The sequence below is a fragment of the Scylla paramamosain genome, chromosome 10, assembly GCF_035594125.1.
Source record: "Scylla paramamosain isolate STU-SP2022 chromosome 10, ASM3559412v1, whole genome shotgun sequence".
Classification (NCBI taxonomy): domain Eukaryota; kingdom Metazoa; phylum Arthropoda; class Malacostraca; order Decapoda; family Portunidae; genus Scylla; species Scylla paramamosain.
The window spans coordinates 5,285,001-5,306,684 of NC_087160.1; the positions used below are offsets into that span (position 1 = coordinate 5,285,001).

Here is a 21,684-nt window from a genome sequence, read left to right on the forward strand (position 1 = left end):
GCCAGATTACATGCCCCACTGTAAGTACTTTGTCACCCTCTTCTATGTGTACTCTGTGGATAACTTGAGATTACTTCTGTAAGTACTTGGTTTTTCTCCTCCACATGCATTTCCCATATAACTTATCTCAAATGCCAATCTTCTCTTTGGCTGTGCTTAATTCTACACCAATATCAGAAATATGTAGTGTCATATACTGCATACAGGAAAGCTCTACAGCACACACCAAGAACCTCCTAGAGCACAGGGGATGAAGTGAGCTCAGTCCATGAGACAATGACAAGTGAAAACTGGTTCACTTTATTTCGGTGTGTTGCCATATCATGTGGATTAAAGGAGCTCTAGATGGAAATTGAAAGGAGTGTTAGAAGGGAATACAAATGGATGCAACAGTAGTAAGGAAGCAGGGAGAGCAAGTAAACAACTAATGTGAAGCTGAATGAGTAAAGAATAGAGTAGAAGTGAATTCAACATTTTGGGCTTGCAAAGGAGAGGAGAATGAAATATCTGATAGTGTTGTGAAGGCAGTAATGAGGGATGATGGGAAACAAACAAAAATGTTAACAGAAAATCATATAACAGGATAAGGGAAATGGGAAAGTTTTTGTGAAATGAATGGCTACATAAGAAGCTGTCAACAATGTGTGATACACAGAGATGCACCACTACTAGACTGAGTATTACATCCATTTTTTAATTCCTGTTTCTATAGAGTAGTGGCAAGCAAATCTATATACATTTTTATATATAAGGTGTCAGTTGCTAAACAGATACAGTACTAGGGATAACCTTTCCTGTTTCCCTCCATCCATTCTTACAATCATAGTGTCACTTGCTGATTAGATTAATAATTAACACTGGCACTGGATCAGTTTTTCATAGCAATGATTTACTTGAAGAGATCATACTGTTTAATGAACTAATATAATAGAATGATTTGTGATTGAAAGTCATATAATGAGATTAGTTTGGCACCAAGCAACACACAGCTGTCTGGCTTCTGCCATTCTGTTGATACACCATTAGTGTTGTAGTACTTCTGTCATTCATTTATAACTTTTTTTTTAAATGTAGAAGTAGCACATGCCATACATCAGGAGATAAATATTCAATTAAATACATAACCACTGAAATTAAGTATACTGGCTGTCAAATACAATTTTTCAGGTAATATTTTTGTTAGCTCAGTTGATCTTTGGTCCATGACTGGGATCTCATTGTATGATCTCTTCCCATGTTCCATGCATTATTATATTATTTTTTTCAATTAAATACATATAATTAAGCATAATAGCTATCAAAAACAATTTTTCAGACAATACTTTTCTGACAATTTAATAACACAATTTTTTGGCAGATTTGAAGTCAAGAGATGCATCAAAATACAAACTATGATGAGAGCTTCTACTGTACTGAATTTATAATGTTAGTGGACACTTATTTAATATGTAAAATATGAAACTATTCAATACAGTTTATAAAATCTAGAAGTTTGAAATGCCTGTCCATATTTACTAGACACTAATTTAACCTTAACATATAATGTTAATAATACTAACTTTATATTAAAGGTGAAACTTAAAATTCATCATGAATGTCTTCAAACTCAGATGCATCTTCATAATCGTCATAATCATCCCCAGGCCAGGGACCCCAATCATCTGAGGAGCAGGCACCAAAGGTTCTCTCACCTCTGCATTAAAAAAAAAACAAATAAAAAAATAAATAAATAAAAAAAAGTCAAATAAAGATAATAAAGCAACCATGAAGCACTTCATTTTGGATTTTTTTTGATGATCATTTCAGCCTAAATTTTAAGGCATGCAATAAAACTAAGCAAAGTAAAGACTAATTACCTGCACATGTGGTCCTCTAAGGAGCCGCCACTTGCCCACAGGTTGTAAAGAGTCTTTTCATCTGATGCTTCACCCAAAAGTTCATCACACATGTCTTGCAGTCTTTTGGAAGAGATAATTCACAAAATAATTCACAATGCTGTCTGTTGACACAAAAATCATAATTCTATTGATATAAATGACACTGCATGAAAAGTCAGCTTAGGAAAAGAAATAAATAATAATATTAATAATACAGTGTAATCTCGGTTACTGAACGCCTCCCTTTTTGAACAATTTAGTTTTTGAACAAAATTTTGAAGTCGTTATTGCTTTGGCTGTGGTACTATAATTTGGTTCTTGAACAAAATTACTTGATTTTAAATATTAAAAGACATAACTAAAGCTGTCGTTCATTACTAATTCAGTTTCTATACATATCTACTTCATTTTTATACATTTGAAGGAGAGACACAGAGTGTAAGACAGTAATTCAATCTTTGAAATACGGTAAATGTGATCCTATTGAAAAGTCTTGATGTAAACAAACAGTTTTCAGTGCTCAGGTATAATCCTGAGCCACTTCTGGCTCTCTTGATGACCCCCAATGCCATCACTACTGCACAACTGCATTTTTCCAGAAGCTTTTCCTAGCAGCAAGATGTCTAAGTGTTATGATCACCTTCATTTTGGTGGTAAGTGGGTTGCTCCTCTCTGTGTCCCTCTTTAAGGGTTCCCTCACTAGATTGGTCTAAACAGTATCTTCTGATGAGTTCTGTGTCACTAAGTTCATTCATTACATCCTTTCTGGATAAATTATTTGTGAGCTGGAGATGTTGAGAAGCAACCATCTTGGCTGTGGGTGTGTACGTCATAAGCGGCTAAGACAGTGTAGACTGGTGTCTGGGAATGGATTAATCCATTTTACATTGATTCCTATGGAGAAAATAGTTTAAATTTTCTAACATTTTGGATTTCAAATGGTATTCAGGAATGAATTAAGTTTGAGAACTAAGGTTCCCCTGTAATATCTGAAGATGAGCCAAAAGTATATTATGCTGGTTTCTAACCTCAAGAAAATTCATAGTAAACTTTCTTCACATTTCATCAGATGCTTACAGTTTTTAATATTATGATGAAGAGAAAATGCTATAATTTCTCACCTTAACATATCAACCTGTCAATATACATATGAAATTAATCTCCCCAACAGAGTGGTAGCCACTACAGAACACACTTACAGCCACAAACAAAAGTGTTCCCCACACATCTCAGCCTCAAGGATTCTATAGGATGGAGAGAAATGAGCCTAGCCAATCACAATGCTTAAATCACTTGCACAACAATGCACCAATACATTGCAATCACAAAAATCTCTCTCTCTCTCTCTCTCTCTCTCTCTCTCTCTCTCTCTCTCTCTCTCTCTCTCTCTCTCTCTCTCTCTCTCTCTCTCTCTCACTATTCTGAAAGATTCTAAACTTGCCTACAAGTGTCTACAAGTGTTCTATGATATTCATCACTTTAAGTGAAGGTACTCTTTAGTTAAAGGCATTTTACTCCACTTACAGAGTGCTTTCCAGCACCTGTGGCATGTAATATCACTGATGGTGATAAAAAATGACACTGGTCTTAATTCTTGTTTATTAATGTTTGAGATCTCTGTACTGAGTCATTCCATAGTTGACTGCTCAGTGTACTTTTTGTCACCCACCATTTCCACTGTGTGATGACCCCACACCATATAAACTACTATATTACTTACATAAGAAGAAACAAGATAAGAAGAAAAGAATAAGTAAGAAGAAAGAAGAAAAGACAAAATAAGTAAAAAAAAAAAAAGAAGGTAGAATAAGTAGGAAGAGAGAAGAAATGGAGAAGATAGATGAAATAGGAGAAAAGAAACTGTTCATCCCACCAGAAAAAAAACTGGAACAACAAACATGTGCCCAAATCACAACTGGAAATTAATGGGATTAACAGCAATATTGTTGACAAAGTGGAGGAAGCAATCAAGAAAGATAAGTCAGCCAGGAAGTGATCAAGGCATCAGGGGCTGTATTCACAAAGATTCTCAGAGTTTGTCTCAGCCTTTTGCTTAGACTTGTGCTTATCTCTTAAGTGGTCTTAAAGTTGTGCTGAGCCAAACTCTTAAGTCCCAATATGAAATGGTGAAAAAGCAAAACAGTAAAATCTTATATTTCTCAATTTTGAATTAATAATGCAATTTTTTTTACATTTTTTGGATTGAATAACAAAAAATTATAAATTATCATCAATTCTGTATGGATATGAGAGCATAAATTTGCATTTATTAATAAGCAAATTAGATCCTGTGCAAGGTGTGTGTATTTTGCCTCAGTGTTTATGTCCTTGAGCCAGCATTGTCCTGCCACTCTCACTCAGCAGTGCCTCCTTTCCAGTCCTTTTCTTTAGTATGGAGGAGATGATGACACCTGAGACTGAAAAGGCCAATGAAGGAAACCCATCTGGACTGATGGCAAGTCCAGTCAGTATATGAGGAAAGATGTAGCATGAAGGGCTTCACTCATTCAGTTGAACAGGGCTCTATTACTAAGAGGGTAAATGAGACACTTCAACAACAGGACACATGGAGGTCCAAGGTGATTATTACTGCAAAGCTGCATTTCCCATTGACTATATAATACTGTAATTCTTACTTTAATTACTAGTATCAGTGCATCACTCCTTCCTGTGGGACTCTCAAAGGCATCTTCTACTAAATGTGTCACAAACAACACTCCTGCAGTCTTATTCTATATATGTCCAACAGTTCAGGGTCACTCAGATTATCCAGAATATTCTTATGGGGCTTGAGGTGGCGGGGTCAGGCTTGACTGTCGACCATCTTTGTTTGGTTAACTTAGTCTTAGCATAACTCTTAAAGTTAAGCAGACTCCAGACCTGCCTTAAATTTAAAAGCTAGACTAAGCACAACTTGGGCAGTTAAGCACAACTCTTATTAAGCATAAGAGTTGGTCTGAGTCAAACTTCTATAGTTAAGAATCTTTGTTAATATGGCCCCAGAAGGAAAGAAAGTTAGCCTATACCAGTGCCCACTTCACCTCTGCCTCCAAATTGCCCCATTACCCTGAGTGGTGTTCTGTATCATTTCCAAGACTAAGGGTGGATCATAAGCATAAATTGGTAAATGTGTAGATTTGATGAAAATAAAGAAAATTTTTTGTGGTAAACAGGCAGTCCCAAACAAACTGTACATGAGTTTAATTATTGAACATGAATGTTAAAGAAGTATAAAGTGACATCTAATGACTTAGAATGATGTTAAGATGTGTGCAAGTAACAGTTTTCATGGTGGCATTTGAGAAATATGAATAGTAGTAATTAAAAAAAAAAAAAAATCCAACAGCCTCTGAATACCACCTACAATCCATACAACAACTCAGTCACAACAGCAAAAGATACAGGATGCAAATTATGATGATAATATACACCAAACACCCAGATGAAGAGATCCACACATACCTGCGGGACCAGACAGATTCCTCTTCATGCGAGAGGCCACTCAGTGCTGTGAGTTTTTCTCGGTCATCCACAAGTGTCACACCAAATCTGCAAAAATATTGAGCTCCATAGATTAATTATATAATGACCCTCACACACATCCTATGGAATTGATCCACCATTCTTATTAGACAGCGTCATCTGCTAACAGATATCTACTATCACCCATCCTACTCTATTCTCTTTCAGCCCTGCACCAACATTTCTTACTTCATCTTTCATCTCATTCATATAGCCATCTATTCTATAATCCTTATTTTATCCCATGTTTAAGATTTGAGGATCTACACAAACTCTAATCATATATATATATATATATATATATATATATATATATATATATATATATATATATATATATATATATATATATATATATATATATATATATATATATATACATAAAACAAATGCAAGGACTTTGTTACATGTATTTCACTCCTGCTAAACAGCAATGTCCTTAATCTATGTCTATACCTATTCTGTATCACAATAACAAAGGTTACTGCATGAAAGGAAATAGTCATATACTGTTTTCAGCTGGCAAAGGATTCAAACACTTTTGGTTGGCTCTTTTTAAAATATTTTAAGATTTCAAACATTTTTATTGACCATGAAAAGAGAGCACAGAGAAATAACAGCAGATAAAGGAAACTTACACATTACATTACCACAACACTGTAGGTTGTCATTAAACAAGGCTAAAAATTCTTCTAAAATTTGTCACACAATAAAATTTATTCCAATGTTATAAGTCATTAGTAACCATCACGACCTTTTACATCTGTATTTCCTCAAGTAATGTAAGGAGCAAGCACCTGTGGTTTGGGCAGTGTCAATAGCATTAAAGCCTCCTGTAATTGTTTCTAAAATTGAACTGTACTATAATATTGAAATAAGTTTTCTTGCACTGCTAGAATTGTAAAGGAACATCCAATAAAATCTCAAAGGTCATACTTACCCATTCCAGGTATCATCACACACACTCTCTGCAGCATTAATAATGTCATCGTCATGAGGTGTTTGTTTGGTAGTTGTCATTTCCTCTTTAAGCTCAAAGAAAGCTTCAGCAAACTGCAATTTATAAATATATATATATATATATATATATATATATATATATATATATATATATATATATATATATATATATATATATATATATATATATATATATATATATATATATATATATATATATATATAATGCTTACATTATTAGTAATATGCATACAATATAACAAGAATATGGTGATAAAACTTAATACCCATATCTTTAGATGATTTAGTGCCCAACCAATAACCAAGAGGTCCCATATATATATATATATATATATATATATATATATATATATATATATATATATATATATATATATATATATATATGAATGAAGACTTGAGTTATGAGCACTTGTTTGAACAGAAAGTGGTCTCAACCTTTGTTTTCCATCAGACAAAGGCAGTAAACAAAGACATGCCTGGCCAGACTTGCTCAATGTCACCATTGTGCTCTTGTAGACAGAATAGCCACACAATCACGTCCTTGTTCATCTGTGATGTTCAGTGTGTTCTTTATGGAAAGTTCATTCTATTTATGTAAGCCACAATATCACCCAGAAGCTAGCTACTGAGGACGATGTTAATAAGATGAAGAAGGCCATAATTACCATATAAACTAATATGGAGATCAAAGGAAAATATGATTGAGGAGTACATATATATTGTTGAGCTTTCGAGGCTTATTCACCTTTACTGTTTACTTTATTTAACTTTTACATAATTTAGCATTGTTAGTTGCTTTCATTAAGCATAAAAGATCATGTGCTTATTACCTTAATATATTTGGAAATGTGGAATGGATTAACAGAATTTTCATTATTGCCTGAGGGAAATATGTTTCAGGTTATGAGTGGCACAAATCAAACTTGTAACCTAAGATGAGTACACACACACACACACACACACACACACACACACACACACACACACACACACACACACACACACACACACACTATTTTAGTAAGTGTAAGTACTATGCAAACCATGAAAGCTGGACTAAGATGAAGATTATGTCAGTTTCCCAGTATGTAATTTAGTCCTGGTAACTGCATTCATATTTAACATAATATACTGAATACAAAGCCCTCTTAAAAAATTCACCTTGATTTTGATTAAGTGATTTCAACATGAATGTCAATAGAAAGGAAGCAATTAACAGACCACATGTATGCCCTCCACAGCTGTCACATGTGCTTTATTATTACACCTGTCACTGCTGTCACTGTCACCACAACACATGTCACTCACACTTACAGCTGTAAACTTCCCCAGCTGATGTCTTGTTACCTCACAGATGTGCTGCTGCTATGCTGCCACCAACCAGCTGCCATCTTAACACATGTTCTTCATCTTCACAGCTACTGAGCTCACACAATCTTTAAGGAAGAAAAACATATTCTTCTTGCACTATCACAATACTTGACTCTAACATTTCTTTCCATCATGTAGTACTTGACACTTGACACACTGCTGGTCACATGAGCTAAGGCAGTTGAGGCTATGAAATTACAGCACAGAAGCTCTTGAACAAAGCTGGGAAGAAACAGAAGCATCTCAACAAAGAGAGAAAAGCTGGAAATGCAATGCAGGACCCAGAGTACAAATGAATGCAACACATGATCAGCAGTAGTATTATGTCCAGACACACATACATCAGTAAAAATAAATAAAATAAAATAAAAATAAATAAATAAAAAGTCATGTTGCAAAGTGTGAGCTCAGCAACTGTTTCATTTTTCCATCTTAAGCTATCAATCTGATGCAAGTCCATATACAGATTTCAGTTTTCTAAATTTGTTGTGACTAAATCACTACAACCTGTTAGTGCACAGATTGACATGCTTGGCTCATAACTGACAAGTTCAAGATTTCAGTCCCTGGATGGAGACAATTTGGGTTTGCATCCTCTCACGATGCAGTCTCTGTTCACCTTGCAAAAATAGGTACAGGACAAAAGCAGAGGAGTTGTAGCCTTGTAACCCAACAGGAGTGAAAGGCTTGTAATATTGCCTTCCTGCACGTGTGTGGTTTTCTTAGATAGAAAAGGTCTCCTTTGTGTGAATGTATGTATGCAGACCAAGAGATTGCATAAAGAGATTTATAATGGTCTATATCACATCAAAAGTTTTACAGCCTGGCTCTTACTTCACTGCAAGTCAAGGAAATAGTGCACATGTTCATAATTAGATGTTTGTTCAATGAGGAAGTGATATTTTATCATGAGGTTACCTTCTGCCAGTGATGCACAATTAGCTCATCATCAAAGTATTTTACTTGAATTAACCAAAAACAAACAAACAACCAAAACTTTACAATGGGGTTACAAGACATATTTGAATTGATATATATATATATATATATATATATATATATATATATATATATATATATATATATATATATATATATATATATATATATATATATATATATATATATATATATATATATATATATATATATATATATATATATATATATATATATATCTAAGTGATCCCAACAAGTCCTTAAGCTTGTAAGTCACTGAAGAGAGAGAGAGAGAGAGAGAGAGAGAGAGAGAGAGAGAGAGAGAGAGAGAGAGAGAGAGAGAGAGAGAGAGAGAGAGAGAAATCCTTCTCTTTGACAATATTTACAGGAAGATATAAATAATTATGGAACATACAAAAAAATTAACACATTGGTTAGAGCTAATATTATGCTGGTTGACTAGTGTAGCACAAGCATCCTTTCCACATTAATGTCACCATATACTTTTGTATCAGTGTGCAATAAACTAGCAAGGTAATACAGTAAAAATAATAGACTGTACACAACAAACAGGTATATACACACCTTCTGTGTGACAATTCTGCAAGCATCACACTTAAGGGCTGCCTCATTATCTGCGGGTTCCATGTCCACAAAGTCCAGATCCTCCTTTGCCATTACACACACAAAAAGTGTTGCAGAAAACAAAATGTTGTATGGAACCTTCATTTTGAACCTTCACCCTGAAATCCATAAATATATTACAAGAAGGATAAAAGTGAGTTTGAAGAGCCTACTTCTAATAACTAAGAAACTTCTTGTTCCAGAGCAGCTATGAGATTTTTCCACAAGGCAGCTAGGTGATTTTTACATGGCAGATGGGAAATTGTTATATGGTAGATAGATTTTTATTAAGCTCTTTTAAGATTTTTACAAGGAAGTCAAGAGATTGTTACAATGCAGGCCAGACACTATTAATGAGCATGTAGGATATTGTAAGCAACTGTATTTCAACTTTCTCACTCACAAACTCCACATTCCCATGAATCCCCTAACTTGTTGCTAGACATGAAGATGTCTAAGAACACATGGATTTCCCATGAAAATAAGCCTCAAAATATTCAGAAACAAATACAAATTTCAAGAAAAGTCTGCTATTTATATTAGTGTATTATGATAAGTAAAAATTTGCCAACATTTTAATCTAACAATACATTTTATACAATAAACTGCACAATATACAACTGTCCCCATACGTAAGACCTAACTACCTGAAGTACTTTTGTATCCACCCTTACTTGCAGGAATTCAATGAGAATGATGAGGTACCCACAATTCCTCTAAAGGTTTTAATTCATTATCGGGGAACTGTTCGTAATAATGTGTGAATGAAACAAGGATCAGTTTACCATACACACACATACTCGTAGTAGCTCATGACCAAAGCCAACAAGAGTGGCTGATCACAGAAGTGTGGGCAGGTCTAGAGAAACGTGTGCGTTGTCCCACAGTAAATACACACTTGCAGTATTAGTACATACACACAATATACACCTTCAACCTACCTGCCCTCTGAAAACCCTCCGGAATGCGCACCACCCCCGCACTGCCTTCAGACCACAACACACACCACCCTCTGTTTACATTAAGGAAGAATGGGCCAGTGTTGCCATCTAAATATTTCAGGTCTCGCTAGATTCGAACTTAAATTTCGCTAGCATATCCAAGTTAAGTAGCCCTTTGTTATGACAGGAATGTCTATTATTGTTATCATTTATTTATGTGTGCGTCCTTGGCTGATATCTTTGACACGTAAAAAAGAAAAAAAGCCGTATAAGAAATTAATTTACCAACTTGTAACAGGGTCTCTCTCTCTCTTTCTCTCTCTCTCTCTCTCTCTCTCTCTCTCTCTCTCTCTATCTCTCTCTCTCAAAACTATTGTTAAATTAGTCTTGCACTACAAAATATCCAATAAGATAAAATAAAACGAAAAATAAATATATTTATCCCTCTCCTTCATCGCATCACAACGATGTTATTGCGCCATAGTTTTTAACTACCTCGTTCCTCATCATGTCACGTCCATGTTCCCTCTCTCTCATCATCTCACGACGATGTCCCCTCTCCCTCATCCCCTCACAATGTTTTGCACGTATCACAATCTCACAACATCCTCCCAGCCTCAGTGCAGGGGAGACGTCACAGATGAGTCAAATATCGCTGTTTATCAAGCTTCACCTGCTTATTTGTAAGTTCTCCCCCTCCATTTGTTTCTTGGCCGTAGATATGTGTCCACTTTACTATATACCTTGTGCTTATATAGCATACATACTATTTTCCATAAAATCATGCATGTTTTTAATGGCACTGCGTGAATCAAGAGATAGTTTTATAATTTTATATATTTGGTTTTGTGGCTGAGGTTGTAACTTGAGAGAGAGAGAGGTGATGGTGATGCTGGGGGGGATGCCCCAAGGATAAAATAGTCTCATCCTTGGGTTGCCCTGCTTCCTGTCAATTCCAGCGAGTTATGAGTAGGTAAGTGTTATGCGATGACTGTATCTAAAAATCACATAAAATATCGTTCAAGTTTTATATCTTACCAACTTGCCTCAAATACGCCCTGCACACAAGCTGAAGTCAATACCCTAAATAAATAATTGACATTATGGGAGACATAAGTTCACGCAGGGCACTCCGAGGTAGCCTGAAAGGTCCTCTCCCTTCACCTTACTAATGAACCGATTTTTTCACACGCGTCAAAAAAACTTATTTTTCATGTACTGACGATGATCTATTGTTCAATGGAAATTTAAATGTCGTTTCGGAAACTTTGATATAAATATTTCTTCCGGCCCGTGGAGGACAGGGGGAGCGTGCTGGAGAAGGGAGGGGGGGGGATAACTGTCTTGTTCCATCCTGGGCCCCAGGGTGGGTATCGGGCAGCAAGTCCCGCTCCTCCTTTAACTCCCCATTCAAATATGATCGTCCATTTCCAGTCCCTCACACCAGCTAACAAGAGGCCATCGTTAACAAGGGAACACTACGCACCATCCACCAGATACTGCCACCAGAGGGGTCCTGAAGGGGGGATAGGGATTCCTCCTTCCATGACAGTGTCTGGTGAATTGTGTGTAGTGGTTCAACAAAATTACGCGTTTCATACTGTAAAGGAGAAAATACTTGCCCTCCATCATGTTCCAGACACTGCAGTGCGAGGGACCTCTATTGGGGTGAAGAGTGCACCTTCCGTGACAGTGTCTTGAATTGTCGAAATTTTCTTTCTGATGACCTCTTGTTCAGTGTGAGGGGTTGGAGGGTTGCACCGCCACTGTCCTCACACACTCCTGCAGGCTTGCGATGGCTCCTCCTAAGGGGAGAAAGGATTCATCCCTGGCGAGGAAAACTTTCTTCAATTTCGCTTCGTTATCGTGAAATCCGCTTCGTTATAGCGATTCCCGCTTCGTTATCGTGAAGCTCGCTTCGTTATGGTGATTCCCGCTTCGTTATCGTGAAATCCGTTTCTTTATCGTGAAACTCGCTTCGTTATGGTGATTCCCGCCTCGTTATCGTGAAGTCGCTTCGTTATCCTGAAACTCGCTTCGTTATGGTGATTCCCGCTTCGTTATCGTGAAAATTGCTTCGTTATCCTGAAATTCGCTTCGTTATCGTGAAATTCGCTTCGTCATGGCGACACTGGTATCGTTATGGTTTATTTATTTATTTTTTTTATTCATTTACTCATTTATCTATCTATTCACTTGATTTTTCTATATTTATCTATTTATTTTCATTTAATTTATTTTTTTTTACTCATTTTGCCGGACGGGAAGCCTCACTCTGTAGCTCATACAGACTCAACCTGTGCATGACGCACCTACACTTCTTCGCTGTGTGTCAGCCTTTCATATTCTTCTTGGTTTACAACTGAGGGAAAATAAAACAGTATAACAAACGCTGCATTATATTACGTCCTGTGTGTGTGTGTGTGTGTGTGTGTGTGTGTGTGTGTGTGTGTGTCCGGCAGTCTGTGGACCATATTGTGAAACATTTGTGGCAGCACTTCGATTACTTTCAGAAAGCTCTAGTAAGTTTAGTTGAAGTGACACAGATTTTAAGGATTTAAAAAATTTTTTTTTATGATTCTAGTGACAGATTATCGAGATTTCTACCTTATTAACACGAAAAGCACTTTTGGGAACCCGGCTAATCATCTTTGACAATAATCGCGGTGAGAGAGCAGAGCGTGTGTCTTGAGGGGAGGGAATAGCAGTGAGGGAACTTCTCATTGTAGTACATTTTGACTGCAGTGATTCGCAAACTGTGCGCCGCGACTATTACCAAAGTGCTCCGCCCAACTTTTCTAGGTATGGTGTGTCTTCTTTTAGCGGGCCTGTACTGCACTGACTACAGGTTTGGCGCTCCGTCACAGTCCAAGATTTCCCCTTAGTGCGCCACTAAATAACAAAGTTTGAGTATCATTTTACTCTAGCTTTCATTTATATCTAGGAAAAAAATGTAACAGTCATTTAATTATATTTATGTGCAGTAAATATTGTTCATAGTCTTACAAGAAAGTCAGTTGTAATATTTGAAAATATACGAATTTTTGGAAGCCAAACGTTGTCCTTGTCAAACATTTCTTTCTGTAGATGCACCTTTAAAGAGAGCATTGTCGCATTTCTTGATTGTTAGAATGTTGCATATTGCAATACACATCTGTAAAAAAAAAGTTATTCAGTGATTTGCGGCAATGAAGAACTTACCAAATATTCCTCATAGAATATTTAAATGATTGATCATCTAAATATTATATAAATTTTATTCCTCTTTAATTGGAAGATTTTTATTTGAAAGTATAATTTGTGATTATTTATCCATAACTGAGGAGTGGAATGATCAAAATATTGGTTTTATCCCTTTTCTAGTAATTTGTTTATCAAAGAAAACTAAAAAAAAAAAGTTTCGACATCTAGGGAGTGGTTACATGTTTATTTTCACTTGAAGTCATGCTCTCTACTTACCTTGAATTGTTATTCACATGGCATTCTAGAATACAACCGGTAACTTTCTTACTGGAAGGAATTATGGCCTAAGGTGAGGGTGCCTGCAGGCACCGCCTTCCTCATCATAACTGGCTTGCGTCACTTTGTGCTTTGAGAATTTCAGCATGATGGTGTTTTGACACAGTGTGTAGTAGTCATATTTAGTAGCAGCGTTTGAAGAGAGCAGGAGTGATGGATGGATGAGTGAGAAGTAACATTTTTTATCAGATGATTTAAGATAGTTCAGTGTGATGGAAATGTTGAGAGTGAGAGAGTTAGAAAAAAGAGAAGGAAGGAAAATATTATAAGATGGAATGTATGATAGAATGAAAGAGTGAGACGATGGTGATGAAGGATGGCACTGCATAAGAGACTGAAGGGGTTAGGAAGGGAAGTGAATGGTGGCATGGAAGAGTATAAAGGTGTGCAGATTTTCATAAAACGTATGACTGCAGATGTACTCTACAATGATTGTCCAGAAAAAAGAAGAAGTTATTAGTATATAATTACACTCATGTGCAGTAAAATAAAAATAAATAACATGTATGAAAATTTGATAAATGAGTGAGGGATATGTGGCAGACTGGATGGCACTGGTATTGCATGTTATATATTATAAATGGTATTGGTATTCTTCACAACTTTAACAGGCTCTAGTTCTAGATTATCCCATTTGACTTCACTTTGGGAACTGGCACTCCAGTGGGCCGTTTCTTTATTCTTATTGCCCTTGGCCAGTGACCCTTTTCCATTAAAAAAAGTAGTTGAAATAGTATCAGTGTAGCAGTAGATGATGTTGTTGTCATAAGAACATGAAAACACAAGAACTGCTAAAAGCCGGCAGACCTGCCCGTGGCAATCCCTGTAAAAGACACACATACGTACGTGCGTACATCCATGTATCATTCCTACTTATAATGTTGTCTAATCTTTTTAAAACTCCTTAGTGACTCAGCACAAACAACCTGATTGCTGAGTATATTCCCGTGATTTACCTTTCATGCCAAAATATTAATCTCTGTCGCTTTTGCAAATAATTGTTATAAGAGCCCTGAACGTGTATGAATACGGGCCTGCGTTGCTCACTTTCACTTGGAAATGCATCGCCATTTTACTAAGGAGGAAGGAAAGAAAGTGTGGAAGTTTACACAATGCTGCCACGGTCTTTCTGCACCTGACTACACGTAACCAGCCTTTTCATTTTGCCTAATCAATATAATGCTAACTACTAAGGTGGGAGAAAAGGAAGTATGAAAGATTAAGGTGATTGTCTCTAATTTCTTCATATTGTCTCTCTCTTCGTTGCAAAGTTGCATCTATTGTTATCTTCTATCGCCATGTTCACTCTAATTGCTCTTCTGACATTGCTAACTGCATGCTATTCCCTCTCCCGCAGCCTCGCTGCTCAAGTCTTTCTGGTTTCATTCCTATTTTGTCCACCTCCCTAATGCAAGAGTCAACCAGTATTCTCAATCTTTCATCCCTTTTACTGGCAAACTCCAGAACATCCTGCCTGTTTCTGTATTCCCTCCCGCCCATGACTAAATTTCTTTCAAGAAGTGTTCGCGACGCTTCTCCAGGTAATTTAATTTTAAACCTGCCTTTCACATCCTCCTACAGGGTCTGGCATCTTCATTGTGTGCGTGTGTGTGTGTGCCTCACCAATTTTCCTAAGGGAGCATGAGCCACATCATACATCAGTACCCCGGAGTTGGTACTAGAAAACATTTCCAAACCCATGAAAATAGACTTTTGAACTTTATTGAAAAAAACCGTGACCCAAGTCCAAAAAAATTCTTTCACAAAGGCGCACAGTCTAGAGAGGAACAAGTCGAGAGATTACAAGATGTTTAATTCTTAATGTAACAACTTGATATGCGAGAGCAAACTATGTACATGACAACGATGCTTGAGGAACACAGTCCATGCAGCATATTTATTAGTCAGTCAGCTGGGAGACGCAAGCCCTTACTACTCATACAGGGCGTCCTCGGGTAGCGGCCCTCCTTGCTGCACCCAAATGTAGCCCAGGGCGGACATGGAGCAGTAGGCGTGGTAGTAGCGGCCCGGGCTGCGGCACCAGGACCAGTGGGGACACCGACACCGGAATTCCGACTGGAACTCCATCTTGCACACCTCGCCCGTCCAACACGTCCGCTAGGGCACAAAATACGATACTAAGGGTACCCGCTGCAAAGATGGTAGTGGGCATGTGACAGAGCTACAGAGATGATAGTTGGCATGTGACAGAGAGAGAGAGAGAGAGAGAGAGAGAGAGAGAGAGAGAGAGAGAGAGAGAGAGAGAGAGAGAGAGAGAGATAAATAGTGGTAATAGTACAGTTCCAACAAGGTCAGGATAAAAGAAAAGAGCAGGGAAATACTCGCACACTTAAAATAAACTTACTAATAAACACTCAGTCATCTTTCTGGGGCCTAGCTTACGCACTCTTATCACATACTATAAAGGGTGTGCATTCTCAAATACTTCAGCGTCTCACCTCGGCGCCTCATTGAACAGTTTGCAGTTAGTGAGGCTTCCAGGGACGTTTCCATGTTTGCAGTGATGGCTTAACAAGTGTCTACATCATCAAAGGGAAAACGCACCCGGCTAATCATCTCTGTGGTCTTTGAAAATAGACATGATGAGAGAGCAGAGCTGTTAAGAGTAGCGGCCCGGGTATCCAGGCGACGGCGTGTAGTGTCCTTCATTTCACCCTTTGCCATGGATTCTCCTCAACTTACAGAATTGGCCCTGAAAGCTTAGAGTATTATTCCATAAGCCATTGCTGACAACAGAAGGAGTGACCAAGTAGTTCAAGCCAATTAGTGTCTATAGTCTTATTTTTTTCCTGTTACATTGTGTGGCTTTACTAAAATCAGATGTGTCATATTGTTACTCGCAATCAGTAGGCTAACAAGCTCTTCCTCCAATCAGCTGATCAGCTTCTCGACCTCGTAATGGTGAAGGGTTTTTCTTAAGGACATCATCTTTACTTCCCTAACTTCCAAGTAGACGCAATATGTACTACAGTCGTGTTCACAAACCGAGTACAGTAAAACACATCGTCTTCCCTTTGGTGTGAAGTCTTAGGGTCCTTTGGTGTAAAGTCTTAGGTTAACTGTCAAGCAGATCAGAGGACAATAGAGGCAATATGCTAAACACAGCGAAGGCAAGTGTGGCTAGTTATTCAGTTACTGAGTGCACTGCGGTCTGGAAGTAAATGTAGACTACATAAAGTCAGAGTTAATTTTAAAGAGACCTCAAAACTGTTCCGCCACAACACTTGCATCACACTGCTTTGCTTGTCCCGTTTTTCGCCCCGATCGTAAAGTCTGCGAATACTAGAAGGTTATGCAGTTATTAAAAGATATTAGGTTTGGATTAGAAATGCCGTTCATCATCAGGGAGATGCAGCTGATCCTGGATGAAAAAGAGGCAGAGGATGGGAGATACAGTACTACCGACAACAATGTAAAAGCGGTCGATCCCACTACGGATTAAGACAACGAAGAAGAGGAGAAGGAAGAAGAAGAAGAAGAAGAAGAAGAAGAAGAAGAAGAAGAAGAAGAAGAAGAAGAAGAAGAAAAAGAAGAAAAGAAGAAAAGAAGAAGAAGGAGATCGTGTACATGCATTACTGAATGAGGATGGAGTATCTTAATCTGTTCAGTGCCACGCCATCAATTTAATTCTTTATATCACTAGAAAATTATATTGAGTTTATGATTTTTTAATGTAATGAAGGAGTTAAAAGACATTTTTAGACACATTCACTGCAATTATAAGTTTAATTACTCAATTCTGACTAATTGCTGGTGATTGCATGAAGTTCGAAAATTGTGGTAGTGAATGGGTCATGAAGAGCTGCATCGTCATTTCCATAGTCTGTGTTTCGAGAAGCTTTATTCTCTAAATACAACTATTTCCAAAGGTACAGAGAAAATTTGTCAGGTTCTCATAAATATCTTTTCCCTAATGATGCCTCAGATCCCTCGTTAAACTATTACAAGCATCATGAAAATAGCGTCTTTACCCCCGTAATGTTGCAGATGCTTCATTAAATATCACAAGCATAATGACAACAATGTCTTTCCCTAATGATGCAGCAGATTCCTCGTTAAACTATCACAGGTATCATGAAAACACTATCTTTTCCATAATAATGGTCCAGATACCTCGTTAAACTATCACAAGAATAATGAAAACACTATCTTTTCCCTAATAATGGTCCAGATTCCTCGTTAAACTATCACAAGAATAATGAAAACACTATCTTTTCCCTAATAATGGTCCAGATTCCTCGTTTAGCTATCACAAGAATAAAGAAAACACTATCTTTTCCCTCCTGATGCTGCAGATTCTTCGTTAAACTATCAAAGGGTGCATGAAAACACTATCTTCTCGTTAAATTATCATAAGCATCATGAAAGCATCCTCGAAGCTCCCAGTAACTTCCACTAGAGCCTGTTAGCAGCAATCAAGATAAGACACAGAATCGTTTGAGAATGCGGTCATGAGGGTAATGAAGTCCTAGATTCCTGCCAGTCAGCGTGACGTCACCAGTGCCAGGCCCAGGGTTCAATATGTCCGCCTGACTCATGACGTCACAGTCCTGAATCTGTGACGTCATAATCCCCGCTGTCAGCTCCCTGATGTGTCTTCTTGGGATTCTTGGTCTTCGCTCACTTAATTTATTCTTGTTTTTTTTTTTTTCTGGCTCCTGTATAACCTCCAGATCTCATTAAACGAGGAAGAGAAGAAGGAACAGAAAAAAAGAAAGAAAGGAAAGAAAGAAGGAAAAAACTGTGTGTCAGTGTGTGTGTGTGTGTGTGTGTGTGTGTGTGTGTGTGTGTGTGTGTGTGTGTGTGTGTGTGTGTGTGTGTGTGCTTCATTCTGAAACATCTCTACGCCGCATTTCCACCACGTTCAAAAGGCTCTAGGTTTTTAAGGAGTTTTTACTGTTTTAGCGACATATTAACAATATTTCTACATTATCAACAGAGAAACACCCTTGAGAACCCCGCTAATCATCTCTGTGGCCTTTGAAAATTAGTCGTGGTGAGGGGAAAGCGTCTCTAAATATAGTCCTGTGTGTCCCGAAAGGTACCTCGTTGTCGAAGTCCTTGATGGAAGAGTCGAAGTGCGGGCCCTTGGTAGGCTTGGCGTCCACCACCATCACCGCCAGCATCCCGCTCGCCGCCGCCACCACCATCACCGTCAACACTCGCAGCATCGCCCTCACGAATCAATACCTACAACACACATGCATCGTCACCAAACGTAAATATATTGTAATACACACACTCTATATTGTAATACACACACTCTATCATAAAAACAACATATCAAACGACATCATTTTCCAGAGCACATTCTTACTAGTCTTGTTGTTTCCCTTCCTGCATGCACCCTCTTGTCCCTATACTTCTGCAACACCAGCCCTGCACGTGCACCTGCTGAGCCGTGATGGTCTCAATACATGTGGACTTGCCAGACAACCACGTGACTGTATTTTTATCCCGTGTTCCAAATTTAAGAACCCTGATTAAAGAGGACAGTGCCACACACCGCGCCATCCATTTCGGTGTGTGTGTGTGTGTGTGTGTGTGTGTGTGTGGGAACTTTGTACTGGTCTTCTTTACTCAATCTATTTTTAAAGAAATACATATATTTTTTTTTTATTTATAGAGCCCAACATGCTATTAGCTTTGCTTGATGACTACCTGTGTTGCAAGTAGTCAAGTCTATTGTGACTGCAACACATAGTTATGACGCAAGATACACTGTTTAGCTTACATATATATATATATATATATATATATATATATATATATATATATATATATATATATATATATATATATATATATATTTTTTTTTTTTTTTTTTTTTTTTGTGCATGTGTTAACGAAGAACTGCTGCATCCAATGGAGAGAGAGAGAGAGAGAGAGAGAGAGAGAGAGAGAGAGAGAGAGAGAGAGAGAGAGAGAGAGAGAGAGAGCATTGATTCTGTAGACAGGTAATTTTAGAGCAGTGTGGAGCAAAACACAGTTACCTCGTCTCTCAGCTTTAAAACTGGGCCCCGCACCACCACTCTCCCTCTCCTCTCCTCCTCCTCCTCTCCCTTCCTCGATACTTCCTTCCTCATTCCAGAAATACTTTCTCCTGGAAGATTTATTTTGTCAGTTCCTAGTATATGCTGAGTTAATCCCTGCTGTGAGTTATAAGTATACTGGGCTCTTTAAATGTGGCCAACCACGTGTTCATGAGATTAGGGAACGTTATCGTGGGGGCTTGCAGAGAGTGTCTGAAGGTGGGCTTGTGTGGTGGGCGAGAGGTGTGATGGATGAGCAGGATGCATGGTGAGTATGGTCATGATGGGAGATAGTGGCCGGACAGGACGAGCTATGTTAAAAATTTACAGTGTGCGTGGGATGATGACAAATGGACGAAGGTAGCGAGCGTTGTGTGTGGCGGGCAGAGGACCTCTCTGTAGCTCTTCATCAGCGGCGGTGTACCCTTGCTGTAGTGGCCGTGACATGGAGTAAAAAAATCAGAATCAGACATCAAAATGTAGACTGAAGCAGTGATCCAGTAAGCTTGATGTCCTTCCAGTGTGTGACGGTTAAAACTCGTGGCAGGCGCCTGTGTGTTTAGAGGCACTAATGACCATTGCCTTGGCAGTTTACCTTGCCCAAGTTGCGCAGGTATACGTAATGTCATGCAACACACAAAGATGATTAGCTTGGCAGGCCGTGTGCTGACCCTACTCTGGAAAACACCAATATACACAGAGAAACTGTTGTATTACTTGCCAGACAAATCTGACTGACATATCTTGACATGGATAAAAAGATGCAGAATACAATTTTAGACTGACACAAAAGTCTACCCATAGATCAAAACGCACATCACAGGGTAGGAAGCAATACACGGCAAACAATACCTGCCCACAGTGGACTGAGACCGACGGTTCACTTACCACGTAGCTGTGGCACTGTGCAGGGATAAGCCACTTCTCACACTCACGACGGAGGCACTGGCGGGAATATTACATAGCAAGACCGCTTTCATGCCACCACTGCCAGACGTTTAACGCCTTTTTCCCCTCCTGCATTACGAAACTCCTATGGGACGCGGCTGTAGCACACCTGTATATCTACACAGAGCAGATGTCACTGGCCTGCTGCTATCCCTTCAATGCACGGCTGCTTTTCTTGCTCACATGAATTGTCGTCCCGCCAGCCTGGCCAGGAGGCTGCGGGTGCCAGTGGAGTTGTGACGCACATCCGCCATGATGGCAAATAGGCGAGGGAAGGGGAGGCCTAGTTTCGCCACTTCTCTATCATGTCTGTGGCAGCAGGATGGCGAGTAATGGGTATCGAGACTTAAAAAAAAAAAAAAAAAAGCACTCTCATGTCCTGAACATTTGATCATCCTGTTCTTCACTGGGGTGGGGAATTGCAGTGTCAGGGTCGTCAGCGCCAACACGGACATGTGCGATGTATTCGACCGAAAATAATTGGGGAAGTTATGATCATTGAGTCGTGGAAGCCACACCGGACGGCGGGCAGCCATGGGCACATCTTTCTTTTCTTTGTTTCTTTGTTTCTTTCTCTTGTTTCAGAAGGAAAGGAGGCGTTGCAATTACATTTTTGCAATAGCCTTATTGAAAATTCATGCAAACAAAAAGAGGAGAGCCAAGAAGTACGTTTCACAACAGGATACAGGGGCCTCGACCCTTGTCCCCGGGCACACCAGAGTAACTATGATATTATATACACTACGTGTTACCCGTCGATCCAAGGCGAGCACCCCATAGATACTAATTAAATTAGCCTTAGTTATTCTTTCACCACAGGCGACAGACCTCCCAACGAGGGTCAGGGTCCACTACGAAACATTCAAAGATGACATCTACATATTTCACAGAGGGTAAGTCAGGCAG

The 21,684-nt window shown here is 38.4% G+C and overlaps 2 protein-coding genes across 5 annotated transcripts in view; both read right to left on the reverse strand.

Moving 5' to 3' along the window:
- Positions 1-12,026, reverse strand: part of LOC135104139 (uncharacterized) — a 12,295-nt gene extending 269 nt beyond the window's left edge. Inside the window, exons 1-7 of one of the 3 annotated variants that reach the window (XM_064011176.1) lie at positions 10,259-10,404; positions 9,279-9,436; positions 7,698-7,819; positions 6,340-6,452; positions 5,340-5,426; positions 1,857-1,958; positions 1-1,693 (exon numbers count right to left, since the gene is read on the reverse strand). The exon at positions 1-1,693 is cut by the window's left edge and continues 269 nt beyond it. In XM_064011176.1, coding sequence (XP_063867246.1) covers positions 1,579-1,693; positions 1,857-1,958; positions 5,340-5,426; positions 6,340-6,419 — 384 coding nt within the window. In that variant the 5' untranslated portion in view covers positions 6,420-6,452; positions 7,698-7,819; positions 9,279-9,436; positions 10,259-10,404 and the 3' untranslated portion in view covers positions 1-1,578. Of the gene's footprint in view, positions 1,694-1,856; positions 1,959-5,339; positions 5,427-6,339; positions 6,453-7,697; positions 7,820-9,278; positions 9,437-10,258; positions 10,405-11,880 lie in introns of those variants that run through there. The other 2 variants (XM_064011175.1, XM_064011174.1) reach the window with 2 other exon arrangements.
- A 3,546-nt stretch (positions 12,027-15,572) lies between these two features.
- Positions 15,573-21,057, reverse strand: LOC135104140 (uncharacterized). Of its 2 annotated transcripts, none has more exons than XM_064011178.1 (3): positions 20,888-21,057; positions 18,844-18,988; positions 15,573-15,895 (listed from the first exon to the last, which is right to left on the reverse strand). In XM_064011178.1, the coding sequence occupies exons 2-3, from the start codon at positions 18,967-18,969 to the stop codon at positions 15,710-15,712; spliced, it is 312 nt and encodes a 103-aa protein (XP_063867248.1). In that variant the 5' UTR covers positions 18,970-18,988; positions 20,888-21,057; the 3' UTR covers positions 15,573-15,709. The 2 variants fall into 2 exon arrangements, with proteins under 2 accessions (XP_063867248.1, XP_063867247.1); XM_064011177.1 differs by lacking the exon at positions 20,888-21,057 and adding an exon at positions 20,719-20,875.
- Between the last annotated feature and the right edge of the window lie 627 nt (positions 21,058-21,684).